Source organism: Cucumis sativus, chromosome 1 (genome assembly GCF_000004075.3).
Source record: "Cucumis sativus cultivar 9930 chromosome 1, Cucumber_9930_V3, whole genome shotgun sequence".
Lineage (NCBI taxonomy): Eukaryota > Viridiplantae > Streptophyta > Magnoliopsida > Cucurbitales > Cucurbitaceae > Cucumis > Cucumis sativus.
In genome coordinates this window covers 10,746,898-10,769,763 of record NC_026655.2, presented here as the reverse complement: position 1 = coordinate 10,769,763, position 22,866 = coordinate 10,746,898, and the positions used below count along the sequence as shown (strand labels likewise).

The window sequence follows — 22,866 nt, the reverse complement described above, 5'->3', positions numbered from 1 at the left end:
TTTTGAGAGTAATTTCACTCAAAATGCACGAGTGGTTTGAGAGAAATGCACGTCTGAAGTAACCTATTAATAATGGAGCTTGCATGAAACTTTATTGACACCTCCTTTAGCCGAAATTTAATCTATGCATACACATGACACCTGGACTCCACTTGAACAAATCCACCTTTTCCTCTCCTCACCTAATCAAAACTCCAAAGTGTCAAGGACATGCCAAATGCCTAGCCTAATGACCAACTAATCTCTCATTGCATGACCTCTAACCTCACTTTGCATAGCTAACCTCCATGTCCTTCTCCCATGTCATGCTCTTCGCCAAGTCCTAACATCCAACTAACCTCTCTAGCTTTGCTGCAAATCTCCAAACGCCTAGCTAACCACTAAACAAGCCTTCTTTTGTCCTAAACGCAACCAAAACGCCAACTTTTAGAGGTTCACTCTGTCCTTCTCAACCACACATCAAAACGCAAAGATAACATCTTAAGAGGGAGGTTATCTTCTCTTCTTTTGCCGCCTAGCAAGCACCCTATTTGCCCACACTAATCTCTTTAGAGGTTTTCCTTCCCTTCTGGCACCTCAACAAAACCTCTAACGCTTAACCATAGTCAAATACCCAACTTTCATACTTAGCCAAATTTTCTCTTATTTCCTACCTAACTTTTCTCTTTATCTTTCAAAATTATTACTTCTTAATTTTTCTTCTTTCGTCCTCCCACCACATACATAAAAATATCACTTCACAAGCTTACTTTCTTGTCCTAACTCCACTTAAAACTAATCCTTCCGAACTCTTGGAAAGATAATCTAAGTTCAATAAGATTCAAAGTTTACACAAGATGAACCGAAAAAACCCAAAACAATCGATAGTTGAATTTTTTTAATATTTTAGAAAATTTTAGTGATCGATCTCGCTCAAGATTGACTGAGAAAAACGCTTTTACGAGTTTTAAAAAAATGTGCTACTCTTAAAAACGAAAACCAAAAGTTTACTACTTTTGCCAATTTCTCATCTATGTTTCTTGCTAAAATTATTTAATATTTAGGGGCATTATTGCTTTGTTACAAATTCTTTTAGTGGCGCATATTAAAAATGTGTTGCTAATGATAATATTTTGTAACACATTTTCTATGCATTGCTATACACGATCTTTTACCGACAAAAATTACTTGCGTCACTAAAATTTTTGTAGTAATAATTTGATCAAATTAAGTCAAATATGTGAAAACATGTGAAAGAAAGTTTCATATATAAAAGATTTAATCTCTCTTTAATAATTTATTTATGGATAAAAACTATAATTAAATATTAGAAAAAACTGATCTTGAATGTACTCATAGGTATGTCAATTCATTTGTAAAGAGAGCTATTTTCATGAGTACTTTATACTTTAGATACAACAATCATCCCAAACCAAACTATTAGCAGATATATAAAAAAATTGTTTCTTAAAATAATTATGAATAACATCCAACTTTAAATCCAACTCTTAAAACCTATATTAGTAACATAGACTTTACGCCTAACAGAAGTCTAGCAAGCATTATATATCTATTTCATTAATAGGTGTTTATCAACCATTCAGTTTACCGTATTGATAAGTGTTTATATATCAACAATAGAGTTTATCATATTGATAGGTTATACTATATTTATCATTTTATAAAAAAATCATGGTTATATATCTAATTATTAGTTTTAAATTAAAGGGAGATGACAAAATGCAGTTGTGCCCTAAAAATATTAAAATACGTTTATTAAAAAGAGTATGCAATAAACTTAAAAACAGTACTTCAAGAACCCAAAGCTTTTATAATTATTGGATATTCTTATAATAATGTCAAACATAGAGAAATGAAAGGTACAACTAAAACAAGTAGTAATGACTTACTTGGGACATAAAACCACACAAAAAGGAAACTATAGGAATTAGAGAATTTTGAAAAGGACCAACTTTTGTTCTTTGGGTTTAATAATTATTTATATTTCAGTTACCAAATTGTTGATAGGAGCAAAGACCTTGGTTTCCTGCAGTGAAGCCTCCATCAAGAACAAAGTTATGTCCACTAACAAATCTAGATGCATCACTTGCTAAATACAAACCAACTTCAGCTACATCTTCTTTCCTTAAAATATCTCCACATTTGAAATTATGAGAATAAACATCAGGAAACTCATCACCATCTTTCAACTTAAAATGTTCTCTTGTCATTTGAGTTGGGACTACATGAGGTGACACACAATTCACCTTTATTCCATATCTTCCCAAATCAATAGTTGCATTCCTCATTAATCCCAACAACCCATGCTTTGAACTTGTGTAAGCATATGGCCCAATCCCACCAATGCTTGAACAAACACTTGCAGTTATAACTATGCTGCCTTGACCTGCTGGAATCATTGCTTTTGCTGCATGTTTTGTGCCTAAAAAGGCTCCAACTAGGTTGACATTGAGTACGTTTTGGAAGTCTGAATATTCGTTTTCGAGTATGTTGAACTTGAGAGCTCCTGGAATGCCTGCGTTGTTGAACATGATGTCTAGCTTTCCGTATTTGGAAACGGCGGTGTTAACGACATTTTCGACGTCGGTTTCTTTCGTTACGTTGCAGTGGACGAAGGAAGTAGATGAAGAGGAGAGATGGTTGGAAAGAGAGTTACCTAAATCGTCTAGGATGTCTGCAATTACAACTTTTGCTCCAGGATTAAAGAAGTGTTTTGCAATGGACTCTCCTATTCCTCTTGCTCCACCTGTGATTATTGCCGCTTTGCCTTCTAGTCTAACATACAGTGCACCAAATGTTTGAATTGTTAGATATTATTAATTATATGAATGTGAAAAATGAATTTTAAAGCATTCTGCAATACGAATTGTGACATGTTTTGAACAATCTTGCTCTTACAGTGCTCCAGCCTTAACATCTCTGCCTCGTGGCAGATTCTTATGATGTCACGTATGTGTTTTAATTTTAATTTTCATTGCTTTTTATAGAAAAATTGTTTCATCTTTCTTTTATTTCTTTCTTTGCAACTTCTCTTCTTTTGCAAATATCAACCTTTCATTTTTCATTTCATTTTATCTAATGTTTTATCTTTTTTCTCCCACTTTGAAGCTACACCCTCATCGCTCCCACCATGAAATATGCAAAAAAAAATTCAGTTTATGTTACTATATGTACTGCTTGCGTTTATTTTTTGTCTTCTTTTAGCTCTTAATCCCAAGACCCCATAAATCTGAAAATTGAAAAGGTAGGATTCTTGGAGGAGATTGATGACAAAGTAAATGTTAGATGTAATTGGATTTTGTGTATTCTTCTATGGAAGTTGTTAGGGTTTTTATTATATTTGGACTAAAAAAAATGGAGGGACGAATGACACTTCTACAACAAAACCCATAATTATTAATTAAAAAGTTGTTAAGATTTGTAGGGTTCGTTTTTGAAATTGTTCATAAACTTTGGAAAATTAATTTTAAAAAATCAAATGTGCTTTGAGAAAAGATAAAAATGGTGCAAATTGCAAAGCATACAATTTGTTTGTCTTGTCTTTTTTTTCCTTCCTATGGTAAACTTGGTTAAGGCACAAATTCAAATTCAAAGGAAGGGTTTAACGTGTATCATCAACTTAAACGTCAAAGATTAAAAGTTCAACTCAACTTTACCTGTTGTCTAGAAAGAATATTTCAAAAGAAGCTAATTAGATAATCATAAAACCAAAAATCAAAACCTTTTTTCTTTTTGATAATAAAAGGATTGCAAAGTTTTTGGAAGAGAGTAGACATACCTTCTTGCAGCAGCTGGAAGCAAGGGACGCCCATGGCTATGGCTTGCTGCTTCTTTGTCCAAAAGTAATATTACTTGTTCTCAAATACAATTACTATATAAACTCTTTAAATATATCTGGAATAGTGATGTCTAAATTAGCTGTTGAATCAGAGTGTACCTATTTTGTTCTCATCCATCCATTCAATTATTTTACTCTTCTGCATTTGTCCTCCACTCTATCATCACCAAAACACCTTCAGAAATGTCATTTTTAGGGACCAGAGACAATATAGAAATTAAATTATTTTTATATGATTTTATTTCTGTTGATGCCAAATTTTAACCAAACACGATGTATTTTATCTCCACGGACCAACAACACTAAATTTGTACTTTAGGAGAAGAGAGGCTCGCCATGCAACGAAATAGAGACAACATTGTTAATTGGTAAATAGAGGAGTAATTCGTCTGTGTGAAAAATCAGCTTGACAAGAAGTGGAACTTTACTCAAGTATATGTCATCCGTTGGAAAATTGTTTTAATTTTGTCATATTTTTCTATCTATTAATTCAAATTAGGATCCTTTTTTAAATTTTTAAAAAAGGGAGACAACAGTTAGTTGCTCTACTAACAAATCTATTTAAAGTTGATATCTTATCGATGAAACTTTGAAGTTACTCTAAATGGGTTGGAGTGGACATGTCGACGATCGTTTGATCGTTTGAATTTGATCTAAATTGGCTTTTTGGTGAACCATAAAGCCTAGAAATTTCCCTAATGTTATCCCAAAAGTACGTTTGGTAAGGTGTGTACGTAGCTTCCTATTATATATACTTGCAAAGGATCTAAAAAGACATTCTTCAAGATCTGCCTCATGTTGTCTAGCTTTAATGCTTTTTATTAACGTATCATCTACTTATAGTTTCTTGTTTTTTCCAATAATTAAGTGAAGCAAACATATTATCTACCAATCTTTGATATGTAGCTTTTGCATTCTTAAGTTCAAATGGCCATGAGACCATGTAGTAGTATGCACATTTACTTGTAATGAAGGAAAGCTTTCTCTTGGTATGCCTCATTCATCTTGATCTGGTTCTATGCATCCATGAAACTCAACATATCGTGGCCAACTGTTGCATTTGCTAAATAATATGTCATGAGAAAAGGAAAAATGTCATTTAGACAAGCTTTATTAAGATAAATGAAGTTTATGAACCTCCACCACATACTATTCGCTTTTTTTTACAAACACACTACATCAGACAACCATTGAGGGTAAATAAACTTCTCTAATAAATTTAGCTTTTAAGAAATCATTAATCTGAATTGCTGTTATCTCATTCTGCTATTGATTAAACATTATTTTTCGCTTTTACTTTACTAGTTTAAATACTTGTGCACATTGAGGCGATGTTGGTATCAATTTCAGGAATAATCCTCGTGTGTCGACCAAACAAATACATCAGTATTCTTCCTTAAGAATTTGATCAAGTTCTTTTATTTGTTTAGCTTCAGTTATGGTTCTAATATTTACGCTTTTATCCTCCTTGTGAGTGAGATTGGTTCCAAAGTTTCTACTTGCTGGCTTCTTTGGTTGGAGATTTGTTCCTTAATTACTTCTTTCTTTCAAGGATTTCATACTTTCTTCTGATTCAGATCTACCTTCAGTGAAATTTTTCAGGTCAGCCTCGGCTTCCTCCCTTCGATTGAGGATTTGATCATTCCTTCTTTTTTGTTTTTAGGATTTGATATTTTCTTTCGATCTGAGTCTTCCTCTCTTTAAAACTCAAGGAACGACCCCAGCCTCGACCTTGCCTTTCTTTCCTTTTACAAGAAAAATGATCGTTTTCTTTTATTTTAAACAAAATCATAACCTTTTTATAGCAAAATTGCAATTGATGATCATTTTAGGAATAATAATTAAGGATATACCAAAATTATCATTGATATACTTGGCCTCAACACTTTTGTATGCATTTTTCTTTCTTAGAAGTGTCAAATTTGGCCTCAATCGAACTAACATGTTTTAACTCACTTTTGCTCACTTCACCGTATTTCTGAAAGTTAAATTAACATGTTAGCATAACATAATCGAACTAAAACACCCTAGATTTCATGAATTATGAGGATTTAAAATTCTCCCTCAATTCTGGATGAAATTGGATGAAATCAAGTATGAACAACCACACACAAACGGTTGAATTTTGTGAGTTTGTGAGAGAAATGAGTTTATAAACAGTTCGAGACAAATCTTCTCCAAAATTCAATGAGATTCATCATCTAAACTATCAAACTAATGTGTGCATTGTAAAGCCAATACAAATGCAAAACACAATTGCATTACAATTTAACATTTAACATGCAATTAGTTAGTGGATTAGGTGGTAGAAAGCTTGTTGAACAACACCATTAAGCATAAAGCATATAGGTTATTCATCAACCAAGGGATAATTCCACCATCAAAGTCAACACATGCATGACTTCCAAGTTTCAAAACAACATTTTGGCTTTTTAACTTTTGACAAAAAAAACAAAAAAACAAAAACAAAATTCCTCTTTTTCAACTTGATTAATTTAATTTAATTAAATTTCACCCAATCCCGACCTATTTGAACTTTTTATATTTAAATCTCATTTAAATACCATTTCTTTCTCAACTTGAAATCGTTAATTATATTGAATATTATTAATGATTTATTTTCTCAACTAATTTGAGCAATTCAAAATTTTGATCCCTCTATTCTAAGTTTACATCCATAATAACAAGCTAGTAAAATGACCTAATGAACCAACGACCCAAAATTAACTAACTAAACTCTTTTAATCGAGTATATCAACATTCATTAATTAATCGAGATTGTCCACTATATCCCATAATTGTACTCTCCTCACTGTAGATATATATTTGTATCCACTTGTTACAATCATAATTAGTAAGTCTAGCCTTTACAAGTTGTTTGTAATTTCGGTTTGGTCATTTTACCATTTTACGTCTTAGAGTACATCTTATTCCTTAAGCCTAAGATTCTCTAATGAACAATTGGTTTAAGGTCCTACCTATAAAGTTAATTTCTCTCAAACCAAAAAGAGAGTGGGGCTCCTTTACTCAAGACCTAGAGAGTCAACACTTAAGGGAACATCTTATTTAGTAACCTTAAAAATGGATAAAAATGAATTATGTTTTGCAACGTATATTCTCATTTATCACTACTACAAAATTGGTAATACTTGACGTTTTTCAATGTGTCAAGTAATTCAGTGTCAAGAATAAGGGAGGTTTACTTGACAGTTTTTAAGCGTCAAGTACAATTATACTTGACTGGTAAAAAATGTCAAGTGTATAAGATTACTTGACGCTTTTTACGCGTCAAGTAATCCAGTGTCAAGAATAAGGGAGTTTTTTGTTTGACAGTTTTTACGCATTAAGTATATAAGTTTATTAACGTTAAGAATTTGTTTATTCTTGATACGTTTTACATGTCGAAGACTTTTTTTTTTCAAATGAAAAAAAGTACAATTTGAAATACCCATATACTTATATTGCACCTGTTTTGAAGTCCAACAATGGTATACAACATGATCAATTGAATTATTTATATTTCTTGAATCAACTTACCTCCAATCAATTAACTAACAAATTTCATATATATTATTGAACATATACATATAGTTCGTCATTACAATATACTTACAACATAGAAACATATTGTTCTTATTCATATTACAAAACGAACGAAGTTATGAACATTGTTTTTAATCATAAAACACAAAATATATATAGTAATAAGAAACATAGACATCACCCTCCTGCAAGCACCACAACACTCTTAGATAACTACAAACTCATCAAAATCTCAACGGTTGTTATCCTCAACTCCTTGAAATCTACAAATGAAATAAGAATATAACATTAATTAAAACTAAGAACTTTAATAACTTCTAACTCCAACTGGCATATAACAACGAGGACTTAAATGTGAAGAACTATAAAGACTGGGTCAACAAAAACCTATCTAACATACCAATCAATTTTCACATCTAAACTCAGAAATGCACCGTTAAACCATAAAGATCCAAGGACACCTGATATAATTTATGTAACCTGAAAACAAACAGTCGAAAAGGAAATTATCAGGCATCAACACAACCCAACTCCAAATCCATAAACATCGTGCTATAGCTAACATTCAATAGGAAAATTAAACACAGAATAAATCTACAAATTTAAAAAATGCAAGCCAAATAGCAACAGAGAAATAAACAATAGACATCAAAACGAGGCTAGGAAACAGAAGAAAAAAAAAGTCGGATCTAATCAATTTGAACATTCAATGAGGTGGAAGTACCAAGAAAATCAACATCCAAAAGAAGGGAAGAGAAAACGGCAGGAAAACAAAAAAGAAAAGAGGGAAAAAGAAGTGCCAAATCTCTGCTTAAAGAAAATGTCAACATATGAATGGATACTTTAGTCCCAATACAGTCCAATAACAAATATATCTAATCATTAGCTACAAAGTATATAAAAAAAAGTTTCAGAAGTACAAATACTAGAGCAACAATCAACACAGATAAATAGGGAAGGAAGCAATGTTTTTATGTTTATTGAGAGGACAATTGATTCCAAATCCTTATGAGTACAGAATCTATGTGGTACAGAAATCACAAAACCACAAGAATATTTGAAAAAGTGAAAAACTTAGTCATGACCGTTTCTAATTATAGAACTACAAAAAAATCATGAGATAATAGAAAAGAAAAAAAAAAGACCAGTAATACACAAATTTCAATCACAAAACATTTAATCACTTAATCAGCTCTTGGTTGACCATCTCGAGAGGAGAGAATAATACCAACAATAAGCCCATAAAGAGCAAGTGCTTCCGCGAAATTTAGAATGAGAATGATCCCAACAAAAAGCTTAAGTTGCTGTGCATTGGCCTTGTTGAAGACAAATTCATTTTAGATGCTTCCATTCTATGGTTTGTAGTTTGTTTTATCCAGAAGATTTGAAGTTGAATATGAATTGTACACATCAAAATCAAGAAAAATAGAAACTAATGACAAGAAGACACTTCAAGGCATGTTTGGGAGAATGTAATGTGTAAGTTCATGTTTGGATTAAGAGAAGAAAGTTAAAAGAAAGAGAGAGAACATATCAGATATTGTATGATATTCAATCAGCTATGTTGTCTGGATATTTGGCCAACAATATGCAACCTTCCACAAGGATTTGATGTATACATTCTCGAACCTTTGATATTAAATCAACAATGCCCCTCAAATTTTCAGCTGAATAATTAACTCAAATTAAGTAATTGACAATTCCCACAAATTTCCAACATGATTTAATCTAAAGTACGACCAAAATATAATCAATATCAAATTGATAAATATAACTGTTCAAGAAATAAGTGAGCAAGTCAGGACGATTTTAATGTTCATGTTTACTCAAAATTAGCATCGAAACCTTAGTTTATTGACTTTAAGTTTATAGTATCAATAACGACTTTTTTTAATAGAATATGCTTACAAAATCGTAAGTTTTAGGACGTAAATTCTAACATATAACACATTCAAATTCAATCATTATCTCAAATTCAATCTAAAATTAATTCTTAAATCCCAAAAACAATTCAAATTCAATATTAAAACATACACTGACTCCACAACTAAATCCTAAAACTAATTCAAAATCTAAATCCTAAATCTAAATATAAACGAAAGATAAAACTAAATTATAACCAACCCAAAACTAAAACTAACCAAAACTTACGTGATATAAGAGCAGTGGAGGCATACACGACAAACGGCAGTGAGCGACAACAACACGGTGGGCGGACAAATGAACTTCTCTTCTTCTCAATCTCTCTCTTGTTTTCTTTCTCGTTAAGTTCTATATTTTAAAGAACTAAATGGGGGTTTTTTATAGGGGAACTCTCGACGCATAAAGAAAACGTCGAAAGAACCCCCTATTATCGACACCATTAGTAATGTGTCGGTAATAAAACCCCATATTACCGACACATTACTAATGGCAACAAGAATAATTATCCACGTTCTCGATGCCATGCAATTGACATTAGAAGAAACGAGAAATATTATTTAATTGTTTTCTTTCCCTCGACGCTATGAGTGCACACATCAAGAATATCCAATACATTTTCGACGTTCTGATGCATGGCGTCAGAAAAGATAAAAAAGTTCGACATTTCTCTACACCGCGTGGAGGAAAAGGAAACTATTATTTAATTGTTTAACTTTCTTCAATGTGTATGCGTGCGGTGTCGAAGATGGTCTCACTTTTCCCGACATCAGAAGCAATACGTAGGGATAGATTGATGCTCTTGACGCACACCCGACGACGTCGACGGAAGGTCTGTTTCCCAACGTCTCTTTCCTCAACGAGATTTTGTGCATAGAGAGAACTCCGATTTCTTGTAGTGGCATGACCCATATTTTCATTTCTTGTAACAAAATACATTCAACATTGCAACAACAAATTAATAAAAAAAAATGTATTCATCCCCTAATTCCATCAAAATAGATTGAATAAGAATTTTGTAGATTTTGTTTCCTAAGCTATTAGTTTTTAACTTGACTATACAAAAACTATTAAATACACGAAAAGGGCTTTGCTTGGTCAGTTGGTCTTCACAAAAGCTGTCATTTATGTCGCCTTTGAAATATATAGATTCGAAAAGGAATATTGAAATCCAATAAGCACACAACATGATTAAGCAAATTCATTTGCAAAACTTTCAAGTCTCATATGCTATATATATATATATATATCTACTCAAAACCTATAAAAAGTGTGTAAAATGTATCTCAAAGTGCATGCCTTAAAAAAACCATATGAAGTTTTCAATAACTGCCCAAATGGACCTAATAATTGGATGAATTTCAACCCTATATGCTCTAAACCATCCTCAAAGATCTGGGAACCTTGAAACAACTTTTCCAAACGAAATTAAAGGCTTTGTATCCTTCTTTAAAGTATTTATGGATATAGTCACATCATCATTTTGTTAAATAGCTAATGAAATTCTAACGACATGGATCAAAGTCAAATTTGTAAATAAATCACGCCTACATATTACCTAACAAACTTGGGTCATAATCTATTTCAAGTCTCATCAAATGTTAACTAAACCATGGTATAAAACTTTTGAATCCCAATTCTAAAGATGCCACCAACTTTAGTGATTTCCAGCTGTTAGCATTAAGGGTTAGTTGCATAAGTGACAAAAAAAAAAAAAAAAAAAAGCCTAAAATAATAGCATATATAACACAATAATAAAATAATTATATATATAGCACAAAGAATAGTAAAAAACTAAAATACCCACGTCAAACCACCGTTTTGGATGTTTTGTGCAGAATTTTTCAAATTAAAATATAACTGATAGCTTTCAATTTGAGAAATGATTATTTCACACACTTTTTTTCAATGTTTTCACATTGAAAGCTATGACTATTAGCTACAACTAGTGAATATGACTGATAGTTGTTATCGGTTGTTATCACTGATAGCTACTACTAGTGATAACTTGTCACCATTATAAGTAAATGTAAAAAATTATATATTAAGTTTCATAAATATAACAAAAGGACAAAATAGTTAAGGCTAGTACAACTAAATGAAAAAACTCATTATATTTGGATAGTCAAATCTAAACGATTGTGTAAAAAAAAAAAAATCACATCTAAACGATCCTCCTGTATCAAAATCTTTTGAAAAAAAACTACCAAAATCTAAACGATCGTGGACAAAAAAATTGTTTAGATTTGACTGTCCAAATTTAAACAATTAAATGTAAATGATCATTTACCAAAATAGTAAAGTGTAAATGATCTTGAAAAAGAATCGTTTTAAAATCTAAACAATCATATAGGAAAGAATAATCAAATCAAAACGATCGTTTATCAAATATATTACGCGCCATAAATATCAATTAATCATGAATCTTTTTTTGTATTTCTCACAATGGTCTGTAAATTTTTTCTATTTTCGAAATTGTTGTATACAGCCTAAGTATTTGAGTATTTAGTGGGTCGATTTTAGATCGATTAAGTTATTGGAAAAATGAAAAGGTACATGTGGATAAGAAAGAAAATGTAGGGAGAGAAGGGTTTGAATCATTTTGTGTGGTTCACCTTAATTCCCATAAAAAAAATCTTTTTTCTTCACTGACACCCAAAATTATTTCACCTTAAAACATTTCATAATAAATAAAATTCTATCTCAAAATTGCATATCCAATAGATTAGGAATCCAAGGTTGAGTCTTGTGTGTAAGCATTCCTACTGTTCTTAGAATTTTCAATATCCTCAAAATTCAACCAACTCTCGATTAAAAGATTCCTTTAAATAATTTGCATTTATCTTTGTTACCTTATTATATTCACATTTTTTATAGGTTTGAAGTCATGACAAAAATAACTTACGCAATAATATCAAATGCACATTATTGAGACTACAAATTTTGGTATGTAAAAAGTGAATTTGGTTTATCAATTACCTAGCTATATAGTTTATAATTTTTATATAAGTTGGTTTACTTTGTTGTCATATTAAAGGTATATTAGATATACAATTTATCATTACAATTTTAATAGTTCATGATTTATGTTCAGAGATAGGTTTTGGTGGTGAACCTTACACTTGCTTTGCAATCTAGTATAAGATGCCTTGTACTTGCTCTATGATATGGTATAAAATGTCTTTTGCTTGCATTGTAATGTGGCATAATTGGAAGACATGTTATGCGTATATGGAATTGATGATGTTTGTTGAATGCCTTGAGATTTCTCTGCACAACCATGACTCGACAATGAAAATGTATGAATGAAATCTCAGTTGAGTTAACACTCACTACAATTATAATTCATTTTGATTTTATGTTTTACTATATATGTTGAATGGCTTACCTGAAGAAAAGATGAACTTCTGAAGACTTTGTGAACTAAGTGGATCAATCAATATTATATAATAGAAATTATTCTACGAAAAAGACATATACCTTTGCCATAGAAAAAACACATGTAGCTTGTAAAAAAATTCAAATATTTGTAAGAAAATGGTTGAAGACACGTCTTTATATAGTTTGAAGAAAATAAACCGTTACAGAGTTTTTTGAAATCTCATCCTTCAATATAAATTTATAATATTTAAAAATTAAATTACTGAAATAAATAGATAAAAATTTATAATATTTAAAAATTAAATTACTGAAATAAATAGATAAAAATCTTTCATTATAGAAAGTTAAGAATTTGAGAATGAAGTTAAGAATTTGAGAAAATCAATAGTTAATATTAATTTTTATTCTTTATATTAAATAATTATTGAAATAAATAAATAGATAAAAACATTTGAAGAAAAATTCTTTTAAAAAACTCATCAAATATAAATGACTTTTTTTTAAAATTTAAACAATAGCTTTTTTTAAAAAAATATAAGATAATATAAATGGTGAAGGTAGAATCTTTGGAAAAAGATTTGTTCTCTAAAGCCACTTTTAATACGGTAAGAATTTGTAAATATGTTTGTTCATTTACAAACAACCAATTAAAATAAATAGCACATTTGATTTTTTTCTTCTTTTTTCGTTTGCTTTCTTTTTCTTCAAACATAATTATTTGAATTTGGCCCACTGACTTTGGTGAAATGGAAACAAATTCAAGGGCATTGGGTTCTATATATAGTAAGTTCATGAAGAACAAGGATAGAAGGCAGAGATAGATCTTATATGTGAGCAGCCATGAGTATCCAATTGCTTCCCGCCATTGCAAGAAGGTTTACTCATTATTTTACTCTTTTAACTTCTCCAAAACACACATGTTATTGTTTGATTATGATTTCTACAACCAATAAAACTTTCTTTATTTCTTTACTTCTATACATATTAGACTTGAAGGTAAAGTAGCCGTAATCACTGGTGGGGCTAGAGGAATTGGGGAACAAACAGCGAAGCTCTTCTTCAAGCATGGAGCCAAAGTGGTTATTGCAGACATTCAAGACCATTTAGGTCAAACACTATGTAAGGATCTCGGTCAGTCATCTTCTGTCTTCGTTCATTGCGACGTAACAAAAGAGAAAGACGTTGAAACTGCGGTTGACACGGCAGTCTCCAAGTACGGAAAGTTAGACATCATGTTGAACAATGCAGGAGTTTTCGAAGAATCTCCAAACTTCGACATTCTGAAAGATGATCCATTAACCTTTCAGAGAGTGGTGAACGTCAACCTGGTTGGGGCCTTTCTCGGAACGAAACACGCAGCACGAGTAATGAAACCAGCGGGTCGAGGGAGCATCGTGACGACAGCGAGTATATGCTCGGTGATTGGGGGAATTGGGACGCATGCTTATACAAGCTCGAAGCATGGGGTGTTGGGATTGATGAGGAATGCAGCTGTGGATTTGGGAAGATATGGGATTAGGGTAAATTGTGTTTCACCAAATGTAGTGCCAACTGAAATGGGAAGGAAGTTGTTCAAGGTTAAAGATGGTGGGGAATTTCCAAGTTTCTACTGGAGTTTAAAAAATGGAGATATTTTAAGGGAAGAAGATGTGGGTGAAGCTGTTGTGTATTTGGGGAGTGACGAGTCCAAGTGTGTGAGTGGACTCAACTTGATTGTTGATGGAGGCTTTACTGTTGTCAACCAAGCTCTTTGTTCCTTTCGTTCATAAGTTTGAGTCAAGAAGAATAAATGGTATCCCACACCATATACTCAAATAGAGAAGGCACCTTATACTTCTCATTCTCTAATTGTTGTACTCTATTTTCTTTATGATACTAAGATTTCTCACGTTTGAAGTAATATTATTATTAGAAAAACTATTGTAAATGATATATAAATCTATTGAAAGTATTACTAAAAAAAGTGTCACACCCACTCCCAAGACCTCCTCATACAATCAAGTGAAGTGTGTATGCCTAGACACTTAACATCTATCTCACGCCACAAGCTAATACGTTGGACGCCTAGTACTATCTCATGCCACAAGCGAATTTTACTACTCGCTTACTCTTTCAGGCGTATCATAGACTAAGCTAACTCAACGGAAGACTTCATTAAGAGGAACTCTTATTCTAACCGAAGGCTAATATGTATTAAGAGTTTACAAAATGTCAATGTCTAGGTAAAATGCAAGTACCAAAATTAAAGCTTAAGTTACAAATAACTGAATTACAAAATATCCCTCCCCTTCGCTTAACAAATTTAGATGTTGTGCGACGAAACTGATGGTTACTAACAAGAAGATGTTACGTAACAAGGCACAACAGTCGATCAAGACACAGCAGGTCAAGCTGAATGTCCTTCGCTACCTAGAAGGAAAGAAAACAAAACATTTCAAGAATTAGACAAAATGTCTAGTGAGTGAGGATTTCTTCAATACATTTCATTTTAATAAAATGGTTTTCACATAAACGACACATATATATCTTAAATAGAAATTCTATCAAATGACAAAAACATTTAGAAAAAAACAACTCATGACACCTATTTTTTGTATATTGCGAATATGACAAAATTAATGATATCAGCTAGATGACAGTCAGACTATCAAATGGCTATTAGATGATAATCATAGGGTTATCCGCTTTTAAATTTGTTACCATTTTATGCAATTTAGAAAATGTAGTGACATGAACCCTATTATTATAATTTTTTTTTTTAATTTTTGCAAGAGCCCCTCTCATAAACTTGAAATTCATTTCGCAAGCTCAACAAATTTATCAAAATATGCGGTTCAAAATCTAAAAACCATTTCATTGCCTTAAGCAATTTCAAACACTAAAATCCATATCACAACTATCATCCTTTATCTACGGGTTTGCTTTCATATTAATTGAAATATATTTTTGGTCTTACGATATGTTAATTCTTGATGATTTTAGAGAAATAGTTAAAGAAATATATAGTTTATAGGGATAGTAACTTCGTTTTAAATATAGTTTAAAAGAGTTGAGAAAAAAATATGATTTTAAAGAAAGAGAGTAGAAAAAATGATATAAAATAATTTCTTATAATATAATTTTGTTGTAGTTGGGGAGAAACTAACAATTTTTCTTTCTTCTTCTTCCGTTTTGGAGATGGTTCAAGTTCAACGTCGATTTTCTTATTTCTCTTTTCTCTTTTGTTACATTTTATTTTATAAGATTTGAATTGTTTTATTATAATAAATTTGTAAAGTAATTTTTATAAAATTTATTTTTTAATCACATTTACAACTATATTTTGTTGTGCACAGTTCATGTGAATATGTGATATTAAATTTTTTTCAAGCGACATTCATATAAAATTGTTACAATGTATCAAGAACGAATAATAAGTAGATGATTTGAGACTCATTCTTATATTTGATAGGAACTCTTTTGCAGAAAAACAAAATTATTATTTTTTTTTTTTTGTTGATTGAATTGTTAAAAAAAATTGTTTTCTTCTAGATATTTATAACGTTCTTTCCTTGTTGGATAGAATCATGAGATTCAATTAATAATTTTGCCTATATGTTCATGTGAGTTTAAGTACAGGCAAGTAGGAAGATGGTGAGAGGGGCGGCTGGATACTAAAAACAATTGAGTTAAATTTGGAAATTTGATCACATGTGGATATGAGTGCAAAAACCGCCTTTGTTGACAAGTACTTCCTAGAAGTCGTAGTGTAGTGGGCATCCATATTATCTTTAACTTGAACCACTCACTAACTTTCAATGCTTTCGTGGTTGTAAATAACACAAGATTTTGTTTTGATCTTCTTACTAATAATATAATTATGTTCTCCTCCGACTCCGTCTGCAGACTGTGCGGCCAATCACGTGGCGATCACTGGGCCACTGCCGCGAGTCCCATCTTAGGGTCATATAGGAGAGAGCACTTATTTTCTGGTGTTTTGTTCTTGGCGGGGGGGTTTGTGTGGATGATGATGCTCCCCTGTACGACCTACTTCCACTTCTCTTCCTTCATTTTTTTGTTCAAATATATATTAATTGCAGTAGATGATTTTGATATTTCGCTATTTACACGGTTATCTCATATGTTAAAAGATTAATTGAAAACTCGTACCTTATGACGGTGTTTCGCCTCAAATCTGATAGAAATAAATGGTTAATTAATTCATTTAAATCCTAAATTCGGTATAAATTATAGCCATATTTTCAGGAAATGTTGTTTGCAAATACACTATTCGTGAATTTATTGTATTCTATCTCATTTTTTAACTACGCAAATACACTATATTTGTTGATATATTACAACAGACACCTTATGTTCTTTTATTGTGACCAATGCATTGATAACAATGACCTTTAATTTGTTTGTGTTAATTTGTCAATTCTTCAATAAGTGTATACCTACTTTGATTTTACACCTTTGGAGAGATTGCATTATCAAATATCATCCCCATCTTTTGGAGTCTTAATCATAATTGCAAATTATTAGGGTCAAAATAAGGAAAATTATAACAAATAGTATAATCAAGAATACACTAGGAAAATATAGCAAATATTGATCAATCCTAAATATAAAATGTTTTAGAATTTCAAGTTTATCCTTGAATGTAAGCGCTTTCATCATTGATAGAAGCTATCACAACACACTTCTCAAATTGAAAACTATCAATGATAACTGCAACTCATAACACATTTATCAAATTGAAAATAGCTGCACCATTGATATCAACTATCATTGAAATTGAAAGCTATCATTGATAGCAACTATCGATGATATTCATTGATAGCAACTACTAGTAATAGCAACTTATGGTAGTTATTAGTTTTTGTGTTTGGCATGAGTTTTTAGTCTTGTACCAATTCTGTGTTATATATATGCAATTATTTTATTCTTGTGTTACATATTCTTTTATTTTTGGTATAAATGTCATATACAACTAACCCTGAAAATAAAAAGGTAACTAAAATTGGTTGAGAATGACTCACATTACTCTTAGACTTGAGAACGACAAAGGCACATGGTAGTAGGACATTTCACTTGTCCCACATTAAAGAATTAAGAAGTGAAAAGATGATATCTATAAAAGACGAGTGGTGATACTTTATATGTTACCACTTTACGAGTTACGACCATCGTTTCGCTCAACTATCATCATTCTACTTGCGCCAGCCAACGCTATGACTCCTCCACGACACGTTTGATTGCTACTCTCTCTCTCTGGATTCCTCTCTCATCAATTGTCGTCTTCATTTTACTCTTTATCACTTGTCTCTAGTCATTGCTCTGCTGCATGGAAGATGTCTCGTATCTTGCGATCCTCGTTGGAGGGGGTTCACTGTAGAAAAGATAAGAGGTTGCAAATGGAGGAGAAGAAAAAGGAAGATAGGGTTCCACTGTTGGCAATTTGGAAATAATAAAAAATGAAAAATAGGATTTCTTTAAACAAAATATAGCAAAATCCAATCCAATCCATTCAACTCAAAATTCTCTTAAAAAATTTTACTATATTTTAAAAATAGTTTCATTTTTTTTTCTTTTTTACTATTTATTAAGAATTTTTCTAATCCAACATGCCCACGACAATACAGTTTCCATTAATAAAAATTATAAAAGATAGAAAAATTTAATAAGAGTGAATGTGTCAAGGTTAAATTGGTTCCAAACTTATGCAGAAATCTGATAATGAAATATAATTTAAGTTTAGGCTGTTTTGTTAAGCAAAGTTTCATTATTTTATCATTCACTTCTATTAAAAACACACATAATTTGATTAAAAATTCTATGTAACCACTGTATTAAATAAGAAGTTAGAAATAAAACACAATTTTCAAAAACCATGAAATAAACAAAAACAAAAACCGTGTTGGTAAACATTTTTAAAAAATTATACCAAAAATTCAAAAAAAAAAATCATAAAATCGTTTTATTTTTAAAACTTGAGAGGAAATTGCAAATTATTGTAAAAATTAATTTTAAAAATCTTATACTGCCCTAAAATTATATAAAATCGGCCTAAAATTATCAAGAAGTTAATATTAATGAAGTAAGATGACAAAATTGACACTTGAAGATATGCTTCGCTTGGTTAACAGAACCTCTTACATTAGCATGCCATAGGAAGATCAGCAGAGTCCCTTGGGTATACCAAAAACCTCCCATCGAGACATAAACAAAGCCATCAAAATCAACAAAACAAATATCACAACTCGAACATAGTAGCCAAGCGAAATGCTACCACAAGAGTCAGTGTTCATCAACCGGCTTTGACATACTTCTGTGGAACACAACCTTGCTTTCTCAACCTTGTTTCTGCAATCACCAATTTTCGTACTTTCTAGCTTCTTTCCTCCAGTCGCTTCTCTCTTTTTCAATCTGATTCTTCGATTGGCGGAGCCTTGGTTCGGTAGCCATTCGAAACCATCGCTTCCCTCGCTGCTGGGATCTTCTCTCTGTGTCTGATCTCTGGAAAATCAGTGGTAAAGGATCCAAAGCACCATCCAAAGGTGCAGTGTCCAGATTTATAATATCATCTTTTAGTATGTCGGAGTAGAAATCATCAGAGCCACAATCCTAAACACAATTAAGCGTAACTTTAGTACTTGATATGCTGGGTAGATAGAAGAGAAAATACTTAGCACAGCAGTTTCATTTACAAAAAATTACCTCAATCAATATATAACCTTTTTATTTTTCTGATAAATAATCTCATTTTCCCAATTCTAATTGGGAGATTTAATCAGTTGAAGTTCTAAACAAACCTAACACGGTCCAATCAAATATATAGCTTAAAAATCCAAACCCCTTCACCCCATTTAGAAGATGAAATAAAATTTGAGAATCTGTAGTCTACAGTTTCCAGCTTAAGATTAGTAAAAGGAGCACCTAGGAATTTTTAGTTCTTTTGGAATAGAGTACCTAGAAAATTTTAGAGCCATTACACAAATGAAGTGCGAAGAACAGGATGTTGGAATTTACCTTCTGATCATGATCACCTGAATCCACATGTGTAGTTTCGGCTGCATCTTTTTGATTGGATTCAGTAGAATCTACCTGCTCACTAGAATGAGCTTGCAACAAGGATAAATTCATTTGGCTAGAAGAAGCTCGGTTTGAGCAACTATGTTGACGAAATTCATTATTCCTCCTGAGGCGGCAAACAACTAGAAAATCCTGCACCATACGAAAGATAGTTCAATCATCATATGAAACTTCCAAGTACTGCAGCAATTCATCCAGTATTCCATTTGTTGCAATTGAAAAAGATGTTGGGAGAGTATACTACAGTTCAACCAACTACAAAATATATCACAGAGAATCATGAGTGGAAGGCTATTCCTGATGTGGTATATGGATACCAGAAGAATAAGGCAGGAGGGTTGGGCAGTTTTACTAAGTTGGAAAGGATTGCCAAGGCACGAGGCAACGTGGGAGACTTATGAAGAGATTCAGCAGTTGTACCCGGATGAAACAGAATGTGTATGCAGAATGTGTCTTTGGAATGTCAACTTCGTGGACTCGAATTTGATGATATCCATACATACAATAGGCCCAATTTCGAGAAAAATTTTGCCCTAGGCAACTCATCCAAAAGCTCTTCTATGACTAGAATAGGAAATTTGTCAGATATTGTCGATGCGTAGAAGGCACGATAGTTGACACTAAATCTGCAGCACTGTCCATTTTTACCAACAGAGCAGCAACACAAGTCTAGCATAAGGCTCATTTCTACAAATTTTATTCAGCACGGAAACATGCAACCAAGTGGTTTGCCCTAACCTCTACAAATTTCTCCATGAAATTTAACAGCATGGTGTCACATCACCATAATTAAAAAAATTAAAAGCTTGTCTAGGAATTCAGTAAAAGAAGCCACAAATTTGAATGAAAACAATTTTGCTCCAAGAACCATCATCATTTTCGTAAGTTGAAATCTACAAAACATAAGCGAATTGTAATTTAAAACATGAAGAACTTACCTGAGCTTTATCTTTGGTGTTATATTCATGCATAATCCACTCTGTCCTTTCCCCTTTAGGTGCACGGCCAGTATGAAAAACCAGAGTCCTCTTAGTACCAATAGTGTTAGAACCTGACTTTACATTACGTTCTTTCCCTGTGGCTTTCCAGTAGCCTAAATCGGTAGCTCTCCTCGTCTGATTACCGTTTGGGTACTTCTTTCCACGAGGGGAGAAGAAAAACCACTCATTATCTGATTGAATGATAGACTTGGCTAATTACAATAAGAAAAAAAAAACCACTAATCATACACCAGGAAGGAAAAACACCCAAACGAATTGAAAAGAATGAAGCAGCAAAGATAATTCAGACCATTAAAAGCAGAACTGACCAGGTAAGTCCCAGGGTTCGTACTTGTAAATTTCAACGTCCGCAATGACTTCAACGCTCTTCTCATACCCTTCCAATTTCTTCTTGAGGTAAAACGAAATCAACTCCTCATCAGTCGGCGAAAAGCGAAAACCAGGAAACATAGACGAAACCGCCATTGAAAGCTGCACTTCCCTAGAAACCCGATTCTCAGCAGCAGCAGCCATTGCCAGGTTTCAAGGTCGTATCGAAAAGGGAGAAAACAGAGGAAAAGGAAAAGGGATAGGTCAGAGAAGCATCATCTTGTTCGTGGGTTTGAAGTCGGGGGGGATTTGGTTGAGGCATTTTGAAGGATTGAAGAATGTGGATGACGCGTGGGGGGTTGAATTAGGCGGCGGAAAAAACGTGTATGTTGTCAGGCATATCTGGACAGTCTGATCGGAAATTGATGGCTCTGTTGGCGCCATTGCAATGGCGACAAGCTTCTGTGTTGGAGGGAAATAACGGTGGAGTTTTGGATTCATCCACGTTGTAAGCAACTTGTAGAGTTGTTTGACGAGGACTCCCTCTTCTTCCGTCTTAAATCTTACCTTATTGGTCATCCCCATCCTTTTCTGCCTCCATCATTAGGTTCTCAAATTTTAATGGAAAATTTTATAAAATAGTACACTTTTACAGCAAGTAGCACATTTTCAAAAAACAAAATTAAGATTTTGTTTTATTGGTCAATTTCGATTGATTTGGACATCGAGATTTTTCATAAATTTTTTTAAAAAAAATTGTTTCAACTTAATTTCTTGGTCCATCTCGGTCGAGATCAGCACCAAGATCGTGTGTTTTCTTTTAATTTCAAAATAAGTGTTGCGCTCTTTTTAGTCGAGACTAAACAAGTTTGCTCCCAAAATCGAGGACAATTCTCTAATTTTTGCTTCTCGAAATTTCAAGAAGTTGTTCTCAAACTTAAATCTCTAAAAGTGAATTACTTTGAACGATTATGTAGTTTAGGGTGAATTTTAGTTTATGTTATAGTGTTTTCTGTGAAATATGAGACAGATGGAAAAATATGTAGTTGGTTTTCTGTTGTAGTTGGATGTAGAACTATATTTGACATTAATGCATGTAGTTTCCTTCAATGAATCTTGGCAACTTCATTAATGGGTTGTGTAGATGAGGAACCTCGATAGAGATTGTCCCGAGTTTTAACACAGATTACTATTTGTGCTTTGTTTACATGTGTTTTTTGTTTTGCAAATGTCTCTTGTCACCAAGATCAACGTTAAAGACTTACTCCTAGTCAACTTGACATGTTGTTCGCATTCAGTGAAGATTGTGTCAAATATAAAAAATAAGTTAACACCTAGGCAAATACACATGTTTAGAAAAACCTTATTCGGTCATTTCCTGGACATTAAGCCGGTGTTTAATGGACCTCTTTGCCATTACATACTGTTGAGGAGAGGTGATGATGGACAGGACAACATAATTAGTTTTAAACTACTCGGTTAAAAGGTCTCCTTTAAGCGGGAGGATTTTGATATCAACACAAGGTTTAGGTTTAGGTTAGGACGTCCCGTTCAATTTAAATAGAATAAAGCCCTTAGGTTGAGACAATAACACTTGTTATAAGTTGTCTTTCCATTCTCCTTTTATATTAATATTTCCTAAGTTGTAAAAAAAATAAGTTTAAATCTAATTGTCAATTCTTTAAGATTGATTTGTTTTAATAAGGAAATTGAAACAAAATTTGGTTTGGAATAAGACTTGAAAATTTGAATGTTGTAAGAAGGTAACTAAGGGAAAAAAAGGTAAGTTTTACCCTCGAG

At 32.2% G+C, this 22,866-nt stretch overlaps 3 protein-coding genes across 7 annotated transcripts; 1 reads left to right on the top strand and 2 right to left on the bottom strand.

Moving 5' to 3' along the window:
* Positions 1–1,790: 1,790 nt before the first annotated feature.
* Positions 1,791–3,812, bottom strand: LOC101211657 (secoisolariciresinol dehydrogenase). Its single transcript, XM_031883280.1, has 3 exons — positions 3,779–3,812; positions 3,657–3,663; positions 1,791–2,775 (listed from the first exon to the last, which is right to left on the bottom strand). The coding sequence occupies exons 1-3, from the start codon at positions 3,810–3,812 to the stop codon at positions 1,986–1,988; spliced, it is 831 nt and encodes a 276-aa protein (XP_031739140.1). The 3' UTR covers positions 1,791–1,985.
* A 9,689-nt stretch (positions 3,813–13,501) lies between these two features.
* On the top strand, positions 13,502–14,544 carry LOC101209607 (secoisolariciresinol dehydrogenase). The gene is given in 2 exon segments (NM_001308834.1): positions 13,502–13,557; positions 13,671–14,544. Coding segments are annotated over 2 exon segments (816 nt in total). The 5' UTR covers positions 13,502–13,522; the 3' UTR covers positions 14,452–14,544.
* A 3,024-nt stretch (positions 14,545–17,568) lies between these two features.
* LOC101211408 (NAC domain-containing protein 40) lies at positions 17,569–21,648 on the bottom strand. 5 transcript variants are annotated; one of them, XR_004214634.1, is made up of 5 exons: positions 21,066–21,646; positions 20,695–20,948; positions 19,694–19,888; positions 18,821–19,288; positions 17,569–18,053 (listed from the first exon to the last, which is right to left on the bottom strand). XR_004214634.1 is itself a non-coding variant. In XM_011656283.2 (4 exons), exons 1-4 carry the CDS (start codon positions 21,129–21,131, stop codon positions 19,034–19,036), a joined length of 789 nt encoding a protein of 262 aa, XP_011654585.2. In that variant the 5' UTR covers positions 21,132–21,648; the 3' UTR covers positions 17,662–19,033. The 5 variants fall into 5 exon arrangements, 4 of the variants coding, with proteins under 4 accessions (XP_011654585.2, XP_031737235.1, XP_031737237.1 ...); XM_011656283.2 differs by having other exon boundaries at positions 17,662–19,288; positions 21,047–21,648; XM_031881375.1 differs by having other exon boundaries at positions 17,662–19,288; positions 20,695–20,927; positions 21,066–21,648.
* Between the last annotated feature and the right edge of the window lie 1,218 nt (positions 21,649–22,866).